Source organism: Meleagris gallopavo, chromosome 20 (genome assembly GCF_000146605.3).
Source record: "Meleagris gallopavo isolate NT-WF06-2002-E0010 breed Aviagen turkey brand Nicholas breeding stock chromosome 20, Turkey_5.1, whole genome shotgun sequence".
Lineage (NCBI taxonomy): Eukaryota > Metazoa > Chordata > Aves > Galliformes > Phasianidae > Meleagris > Meleagris gallopavo.
The window spans coordinates 399,420-409,633 of record NC_015030.2 but is presented as its reverse complement, the minus strand read 5'-3'; the positions used below and the strand labels follow the sequence as shown (position 1 = coordinate 409,633).

At 39.7% G+C, this 10,214-nt stretch overlaps 2 protein-coding genes across 2 annotated transcripts in view; one reads left to right on the top strand and one right to left on the bottom strand.

Moving 5' to 3' along the window:
* Positions 1-3,061, bottom strand: part of LOC100544198 (myosin heavy chain, skeletal muscle, adult) — a 32,972-nt gene extending 29,911 nt beyond the window's left edge. The window contains exons 1-5 of the mRNA XM_031556293.1: positions 3,031-3,061; positions 2,809-2,855; positions 354-594; positions 122-265; positions 6-24 (exon numbers count right to left, since the gene is read on the bottom strand). Coding sequence (XP_031412153.1) covers positions 6-24; positions 122-265; positions 354-557 — 367 coding nt within the window. The 5' untranslated portion in view covers positions 558-594; positions 2,809-2,855; positions 3,031-3,061. The remainder of the gene's footprint in view (positions 1-5; positions 25-121; positions 266-353; positions 595-2,808; positions 2,856-3,030) is intronic.
* Positions 1-10,214, top strand: part of LOC104913726 (myosin-7-like) — a 448,286-nt gene that overhangs the window by 94,120 nt on the left and 343,952 nt on the right. The window lies entirely within an intron of this gene.

Here is a 10,214-nt window from a genome sequence, read left to right as displayed (position 1 = left end):
GACACAGAAGAGGCCCGAGTAGGTCTGTGAGGAAGGGACACGGCACGTTGGCTTCCACTCAGCCGGGCACAGCAGTCCTCCCCAGCTACGCTACCCAAGGAAGAGAGCTGCTGGTACTTACGTAGATCATCCAGGCTGCGTAACGCTCTTTGAGGTTGTACAGCACAGCGGGTTCATGGAGGTGGGTCATCATGGCCATGTCCTCAATTTTATCGTACTTGGGAGGGTTCATGGAGAAGATTTGATCTTCCTTCACGGTTAGAGTCTGCCAAAGAAAAGACAAATCCCCGCATGTCAGCTCAGAGACCACTGTGGGAATCAAATTCACATTGTATATCTTGCCTTTTACTCACTTCTCCACCTTCAGTCTTGACAGTGACCTTCCCAGATTCTTTGCTTTGGATTGTCCCTTTCACAAAGGATTCTTTGGGATGCACCACAAAGACAGATGTCTTGGCATCAAAAGGCTTGTTCTGGGCCTCAATTCTTTCCTTCTCTGACTTTCGGAGATAAGGAGCAGCCTCTCCAAAGATGGCCATTTCAGAATCCGAAGACATGGCTGCACTTTATGGAGGGTCTTGTCAGCAGAGAACTCTAAGGAAGAGCAGATATGTTGTCCAAGTGAGTCAACAATTTCTGTTGCCATTCAGTTTTCTGGAATCATAGAATTCCACACTGCATCATAGAATTATTTGGCTGTGAAGACTGTCTTAACATCTGTCCATGGTCCATTTTTTTCTGTGTAAAGCAGGTACAGTATTGGATTTCACCAGGAAATTTTTAATTAAGAGTATTTCTGGAGGAATATTACTGGGATACTGTGATGAAATCAACATCAATAAAGCATCTGTAATTTTATAAGCTCAAATTTTAAATTAAAGCATTTTTTAAAAAATGTATGTCCTTCAGCAAGCACTGGGTTCCAATAAAGAAATAAAGCACCACGGTGAGGCGTGTATTCATACCACCTGTCTGGAGTTACCCAACAAAAATGCCCACACTAGCAACTATACAGGCCTATACACAAAATAGAGGTGGGTGAATCCAGGAGGTGTTCTGAGGACTAACTATTGCTTGATGGTTATTGCTGGTGCTCTGAATCATTCGCTGAAGTTTGCTCCCCACAAGTTTCTTAAGGACTCCTGCATCGTAAATTCAGGCTTTGAAATAAGATGTACAACTCCTCTTTCTGTGTGTCTTTCTGGTTGTAGGACTAGAAACACTAGCTGCAGATTCTAAACAACTAAACCTTCAAGCAACGTCCATCCTGCTTGTCCTCCTGCAATACTGATGGATGTTGCATCGCTGGTTGCACAGTGGCACATATGCTCCAGTAGAAAGATCCTGTGATACAGAATGCTTTCCAAACCCACGGTGAGGGTGATCTTCTAAACACATGAGTGGGGCTAAGTCAAACTCCCTCAGGCTAAAGAAAGCTTGGACTCCAGTCTCTTAATTTTTTTAGTATAGATTCTGATTATCAAGTGTAAGTTAGGTGTGTTCAACACATTTCCTACTGTTGAATTGATTTCTGCACAAATTCTGAATGTTAGCTGAGGTATCAGCCATTGAAGTCAGTGCTAGCTGAGCCCTGCTTATTGAATTGTCTCCTTTAGGTGTTTTTTGTGTGTTTAAATTGAGAGATTTACTAAGCCCTATTTAGAAACAATTCTGGTTGTTAATTTATTGGAGGCAATGTCAATGATCTAAAAAAATCATAGGAAAATTTAGAGATCTGTTCCATCTAAACAAAGTAGACTTTTTCCACATTTCATCTGAGAACATACATGTATATGTTACAGTTTAATTCCTGTTTAATCTCATGCTTAAATTTCAGTGCGAATCTCACCTTAAATAATCTGCACTGTTATTTCATTGACAACAGCAGAAACCAGTTACAAGAGATTTATCTCTGGAAAATAGTATACTGCAAATAGTAGATAAGGATGGATAATTCAATAAGTTAAAATACTGCATCATCAGAGAACAGTTATATTAAAAATTCATCAGCTTCAGTTCAAGAATTTACATATCAAAATGGATATTGAAATGCAGTATTGAGTTCCCAAGGAAACACTGCATAGTAATAGAAAACACTTGAGTTCCTAGGAAGTCAGACAGGCAGTTTATTTAGATGTTATGTTAGAACTTCTAGTTGCTGAAATGAATCAACCAAATGCCAACACTTTGCACAATTCCTAATAGCATGCAGAACCCCCATTTTACTCTGTTTAATTTCAGACATAAAGTAAAAAGATATATCTACAGGTTTTTTTTAAGTATGTTAGTTGTTTTTGGCTTTTTTACCAGATTTCCTAGTACAAGTACCACATGCAGATTATAACCCCACAGTATGTCTGGTAGGCATTTTCATAGCAATTTCTGGCCAATGTACAGTATATATTCTGTACAATAATTCTTACATTTTATTGCAAACCTGTAAGATTTTGCCATTAGTTGTTCTGTTGTCTGGCTTTGTCTAGCTAGACTTCATGCCAGAACAGATCATTTTCTTCACTGATCCATGATTAAACATGAGGAATCCCCAGGATACATTTCCTGGCATGGCAACAGTGGCTAATAGCTTCAAGCACATACCCTTTGATAAGCTTGCTTGCCATGAGCAGCCTAGCCTTTTCAACCATAAATGTGCTGTTTACCATAACAGGACAGTGGACAGGAATATATGGGCTTATTTATAAATCAATCAATCAATCAATCAATCAGATCTACAGAAATCCCCCATCTTTTTGATTATCCCTTAAACGTAAATTAGTAAATGAGTAAATGAGTAAATTAGGTTCTTACCTCTTGTGACACAAGAAGGTCTTGTGCTGGCTGGAAGATGATCAGTGCTGTAAAGCAGAAATGTTAGACCCTTCTTACCACTGCATAGAATTCCATAAATCAGTTTAAGTTGAAATACAAACATGTTTTATGTCACAGACTTTAAATGCTTGCAGATATATATACCAGAACAGCAGTGGGCTTCAGGGACACTGTTCCTTTCTGCCAGTCACAGGCACTCACCATGAAGTTTTCTCTGGAGACAGGACAGCACAGCTTCAAGGAATCTTTTATAGAGTCTGGTCAGCACATGCTACAGATACCTCCTCTGTCTTTGGGCAAAGCATTTTTGGCAAACCTTGTTTTTGGCAAAGCATTGTCTGGCAAACTGAACGAACTGAAAACTGGAAAGTGATGATGCTAGATATAATTAGAAATTTTTGGTCTTACTCTAGCTGTGTGGATAAATCTCCTATAAATAATACGAGAAGATTCTTAGGGAGAGAATTTCAGCTAATGCTGACTTGAGGGATGAGAGTAACTACTATTAACTGTAGGCCATGGATGCTTCATGAATCTGAGGCAGCAGGGACAATAATTCACTGGGCAAACAGGGTGACATTTGGATGCATACCTTAACCTTTTCTTGAGGGCAGCAGAAGATTAATGACAGCTGTCCTTTTACAAAGCTCTCTACTTAAGACTTTGGATATGAGAGGTGGATTTTACCGTTGGCTGCACTTAATCAGATTACTCCTTCCAGCTGCAATATAATTTAGCATAATATGTGAGATAGAATTGCCATCTCAAACCAAAATAAGCGTTCATTAAGCTGTATTTCATATCTGGATATAAATAAAAAATAACATTCTTTTGTGTATTTTCCAACATCCTGGAAATCTTGAGTTTACAGATTTATAGTAGGATAGATGACTGTGTTCAGGAATGTTTGCTAGACATTTCTTCATTTGATTTAATCACTTCAGGATCAATTTTACTTGCCCTCTGACCATGAGATTTACAGTTTAAATGAGTTTATTGAAAAATATTTTCTTTTTGTGATGTCCCTGTCAATTCCTTGTTCTCATAATAGAAATATTATGCATAACAAGGCAAGTAGTGATGATCTATTTAATTTCTCCTTGCATGGAAATAATTATTTACTTTGCATTAGCTTTTTCATTCTCCCCAGTAGTTTTATACTTCTATATTATCTCTCTCAAGATTTGATGAAAGGTAGTGTTAATACTGCAGTCCATGGATTTAATGGCTGCCCATTAACTATATAAAATGGAGCTGTTTTTCCAATGTACATTTTTTTGCACTTAGCAATATTTTATTGCCCGGTGAAAATACCATGAGATTCTTCATGGTGAGAAACTAACTGAGGGCTTATGGGTAAGGATTAAAGAGTAGAGAGGTAAGGGTGACATTGCAGGGATGTCCAACCCACAGCCCATGGCCACATGTGGCCTGGTCCAGCCCTTCCTGCAGCCACCCCTGCCCCATGCTATTGACATAAATACATTCCCTGCCAATTTTCAGATGGAATGTATAGAGTTGCAATCAGATATTCATCTCAAAGAAAAACTGGATCATATCTCTTTCATCTTTCTGTAACACCTCTCTTACCAGAGAAAGATATCCCTCACTTCACAATCATGTCTTATTCATTACATACATTTGTGAGCAATTGTTTTCCAGGACGAAGCACAGAAAGAGTAAAATTTCATTAAAAAGCTCTGACAAACAATTTGGGAACTCACTAGGAATTGCAATCACTTCCATTGAACCAGGATGATGCGTTAGGTTCAGAAAAATGGTTAAATATCTCATTACTTTTATGTTTCTGTGGCCTTCTTCTTTGTTCAAATAAAAATATTATTTATAAAAATAAGACTTGTTTCTTATATGCTTTAGCTATATTATATATTTTATGAGGGTTGCTCCAAAAGAAATATCTCCTGTTTTATATTACATTGGCCCACAATGTCAAGAGGCAGATGTTGGAGGGATGGAAGTAGAGGTTGGACCTTTCTGCCAGTATTCCATTACATTTTGTTGCTGTATGACAGATGGAAGCAGAGGGGGCACTCTGACAAAATGGCATCCGACATAGAAGTGTTTATGAAGCAAAGGTGTGTCACTGAATTCTTGTACGTGGAAAAAATGGCACCCATTGACATTCGTCAATGCTTGCTGAACATCTGTGGAGAGCAAACAGTGGATGTGAGCACAGTGAGGTGGTAGGTGGTGCATTCGAGCAGTGGTGGCGGTAGCAGTGGGTAACCTCTGCTGGTGCAAATTTTGATGAGTGCAGCCAGTAAGTTCTGGTGAAAATGTATATCTAATTCTGATGACTATGTTGAAAAACTGTTCTGTAGTTGAGAAATTGCTCTATTAAATAGTGTTATTATGCTCTTCCTATTAAACATAATTTCTGTGGAAATAATTAGGAGGTGTTGCTTTTGGTGCAACCCATGTATATGCAGCCCAAGACAATTCCTTTTCACTCAGCACGGCCCAGGCAAGCCAAAAGGTTGGATACCCATGCATTATAGTCTGTCTGCTATAGGGTGTCTGGTCAGGAAGAAGGATGATGACCTCTACAGACAGTTAGGAACAGCCTCATGTTTCCAGGCCCTAGTTCTCATAGGGGACTTCAACTGTACTGAAGCCTGCTGGAGAACCATCCCACCAGGGAGTTAGTAATACAGGAAGTTCCTAGGGCGCTTCGGTGCCATCTTCCTGACCCTTCTCTGGAGATACTCAAGTCTCGCCTGGACACCTACCTGTGCGACCCGGTGTAGGGAACCTGCTTTGGCAGGGGGGTTGGACTCGATGATCTCTAGAGGTCCCTTCCAACCCCTACAATTCTGTGATTCTGTGTGATTCTGTGACCCAAATGTCACAAGGACACAAAGAGGAGAGGTGCTTTGCTGTTCATCAAACTCACAAACAAGGAAGGGATCATTTGGAGTCAGGGAAGAGGATGAAAAGGAAGATTATACTGCTGGACTTCAGAAGAGTAGATTTTGGTTTCCTTAAGGATCTGGTTGAAAGAATTCCATGGGATAAGGCCCTGGACAGAAGAGGGGCCCAAGGAAGCTGGTGAATATTCAAGCACTGCCTCCTCTAAGCTCAAGAGTAATCCATCCCAACAAAGAGAAGTCTGCATGAATGAACAAGGAGCTCCTGGCCAACTCAAAGGCAATAAGGATGCAATCAGAAATTGCAGAGATGAATAGCATGGGAAGAATACAGTGCCATTGTCTCACCATACAGAAATTAGGTTAGGCAAACCAAAGCACAAGGGAATTGAATCTAGCAAGGAATGTCAAAGACAACAAGGACACCAAGATGAGCATAAGTCAGCAACGATCCCTTTCCATAAACAAAGCTAAAGATACTCTTGGCTGTGCAAGGCAAAGGGAGGCCACATCCCGGAGTACTGTGAGCAGTTCAGGGCTCCTTGCTGCAAGAGACACTTGGATGTATTGGAGATAGTCCAATGAAAGGCCAGAAATATGATGAATGGACTGGCATATTTCACATATGAGGAAAGACGGAGAAGTTGGATCAGTTCTGCCTGGAGAAGAGAAGACATGAGGGGATCTAATCGATGTTTATAAAAACCTTGACAGAGGGTATAATGAGGACAGAGTCAGGCTCCTTGCAATGGTGCCCCTGGACAGGACAACAGGCTATGGGCACCAGCTAAAACATGTGAAGTTTCATCTGAATATCAGAAAATAAGGGGCTACTCAGAAAATAATGACTCCGATGTTATTATGTCGGTCCTTGATATCAGAGGCACATGTTGGTGATATGGCAGTGGAGGGTAAACCTTCCTTCCAATATTCCATTACACTTTGTTGCCATGCGACAGATGGCAGTAGGCAATCTGACAACATGACATCAGATTTGGAAATGCATATGAAGCAAAGGGCCACATGGAATTGAATTCTTCCATCCGTTAAAAATTGCAACCTTAGCATTCGTCTACACTCAATGAAGGTTATGGAAAGTAGCTGATGTTAGTACATTTCAGCAATGATGCCATCAGAGTGGCTGTGAAACATTGGGTCATTTCTGCTGTTACAGATTTTTATGAGGGCAGCATGCAGGGTCTTGTTCATTGCTGGCAAAAATGGTGATGACTATGTTGAAAAAATAGCGTTTTGTAGCTGACAATTTTCTCTATCAAACAGTGTTATTGTTCTCTTTGTTTCTGTTGTGGTTTCTATGGAAATAAACAGTAGGCATTACGTTCAGAATGATAGATGTACTTCTTCACTGTTCAGGTGACAGAGCACTATGGGGAGGTTTGGAGGTGGAATCTCCCTTGCTGGATATTGCAAAGCTTGGAGTGGTCTTGAGCAACTTGTTCTAGTAGAGGCTGGATTTTTAAAAGCTAGATTTATCGAAGTAATTACAGATAAATTAGAAAGCTTTTCTTACAGAGGGAAGCTATACCTCATAAAACTGGAATATTTGAAAGAATACACAAGGATATAGAGAAGAAAATACATTTGGAATAGTGACATTGGGTATAGGAAACTTTTTCAGTGAAGTCCCTAATAATAATCAGTTATTGGGAAAAGATGAGAAGTCATTATCAATATTTTTAACATAGCACAGGAAAGAATGGACATAAATCAAATTATAAAATAAAATATCTAATTTTTCCAGCAGAGGAACTTTTTCAGTAGCATCTCATAGTAAGCAGTGTTAGAACATGTTGTTATGTACTTACATATAAAAGATAGGTATGTAATTACAAACCACACCCTGGTAGTGCCTGGCTGAGCCATGTTATGTGAGAGGAAGTTTACTGTTTGTTTATATCAAGTGCATTTTGGAGAAAATAACTTTAATTTACACAATATAAATTACCACTCGCAGCAGAGCTCTAGAGGTCATTACAGGAAACTTTTCAATAACATCAAGTTACTAAATAGAAACTGTTAAAGCAAATATGTAATGTTAGGAACTAAGTGAGAATACAAACATAAACATCATAACATGTTTATCTGAGGCACAGCTTTAATAGCATGTGAAACTGTGGACATAAGTATCCTCAAGGAGACTGTGGATCCAACTGTCTTCATGGCTATCTGATGCATTTCCCAATGCATTTAGCACAGTTGTCCCTAACTGCGTTCCAAACTGAGGAAAATTAGTCATAGCACTGCAGCTGGACTACTTAAATTTCAACTACGCATTTCCCTGAAATTAGACCGGACCCATCTCTTTGGAAACATACATGGTGGTAGCTGTTGTTGTCTGAGTGCAGCTCAGCTAGTCATGACTGGTCTACTGACATTTGAATAGTGCTTTTCTCATCCACCAGAGGAGAGAGGAATCTGCTGGAGCTTTCTCTCATTTTGTATACTTGAATGTTCTTGTGTTCACCAACATTGCTCCAGACAACACTCAGCTGTCAGCTACAAAGAATCATTGCAGATTTTCAAATCTCTTTGGTCCACTTTCTTATCTAAGTGAGGATCTCAATGTTTTGCATTCCATGTGGTAGCCTGGCCTCACCATCCACAACCATCTTGTACAACATAAGGAGGTCAATGCCATTTATGTTCCTGAGCGGGAATACACGGTTCAAAAATAACATAAATCTTTTAACCAACAGCTGCCATTTATTCCAGGTCATGATGAACAAGAAGCTAGCCTTTCCTACCAGGTGGAGTGGGGAACAATAGATTCCTTATCCTCATGGTCTGGACATGAGGCTACATGCTACTGGCCGTTGTTCCCAACAGAGAGGCTACATTCCCACTGAATAAATATGTATTTTTAAAATATCTGTGACAGTATCTCTGTGCTCTAGTGAGCCACTGGAACAGCTTGCTTCTGATTTTGCTCTCCCTGTTCTTTCCCACACTCTTAAGGTTTGCTCAGTCCTGGAAAAGAAGCTGTTACAGAAAAGTGGGATTTCCTTTTGTATGCTGACCACTTTCCCATTTCTACTCTCCCACTATCAAGGAGCTGTTTCTTTATGCTCAGCTGAAGTTCTGCTGTTGTTTCAGAGACAAATCTCTATCATTTTCAGTGTGAAGCAGCTAAGGAAGTTCAAAGGCCAGGTAAGATTCTTTTGTCACAGCTCCTGCTTCTAACAGCAAACATTCATTATTTTTCTAAACTTATATCTGAAAAAGAATGAGAAGTCAAACATTCATCACTTAAAACTGATGCATACATTTGGGCAGTGTTTTGCTTCATTCAATTGGATTAAATGGTTTAACTGCCTGCACTGCCACTGTGTTGAAATATTTAATGAATGATGCAAAATTTGAAGTGAAAAGGAGAATGAAGTGGTCCCTGCCAACCATTCATTTTCTACCATTCTTGATTATTTCCCTGCAGGGCTGGACTCCACTGAAAGGAGAAGACAGCACAGTCAAAGGAGAAGAGGGAGACTAAAAGCTATCTCTGTATATAGACTGTCCGACAGCAGTACAGAGTGGGCAAGGAGCTGGAGGGCTGACATTCCCCATGAAGGAGAGGGCATTCAAGCTTGCTAAAAATAGATCCTTCTTCAGAATGAGACTGGGCAGCTGCCTTCCTTACTTCCACCCCTTATGATATAAATGCTTCTCCCCATATTCTGTGATCACTGAAGAGCCTGAAAGGACACATACAGTTTGAGTAGATAAACTAAGCAATAATGTCTAAAGACTGCAAATTTCTGACTCCTTGAAAATGCCCCTGTAATGCCTGAGTCTTAGTGACCATTCATCTTACGGAAATGAGCGTAAGAATATCTATATCAGGGTCTTCTTCGACCAAGATGTTGTCTGTGACAATGACCAAGAAGAGATGCCCAATCATGTGAACACAGCAAGTGTATAGTGATGCTTGCTGAGAATATCTCCATAGTCCTTCTGATTTGTTGCTTTTATACATAATATGAAATAAATTTTTTTCTTCCATAGTTTTGACCATTTCCTGGAGTTGTGCAGGACACAGCCACGGTCAAGAAGTTAAACACTTTATATGCTACCCAGGTGCAAAACCTAATGTATTCTGTAGCAAAAGTTCTCCATCTTGTGATTCAGTAGAATAAAGATAATCACAGTTCTGCAGTTCCATTGTGGAGATTTGACTGAGATTAAAATGTAGGCACTATTTTTTTCATTTCTCAGAAGGCCCAGTGATTGCTGACACTAAAAGAGATTCTTCCGCTACACTGCAGGTATAATAATGGCCCATTGTACACAGGTGGGTCTTCAGTCACTGCTAGAAGTGGAGGCTTGTTCAGATTCATAGTTGAAGTAATTTTGCACATTCTTGACCCAGAAAATTTACTGTGGAAATTGTCACTACTCCTGCTCTTACCTAGTTCACAAAGCTGTTTCTGCAACTATAAGAATGGAGATACATAAAGTAAAAAAAAAAAAAAGAAAAAGAGA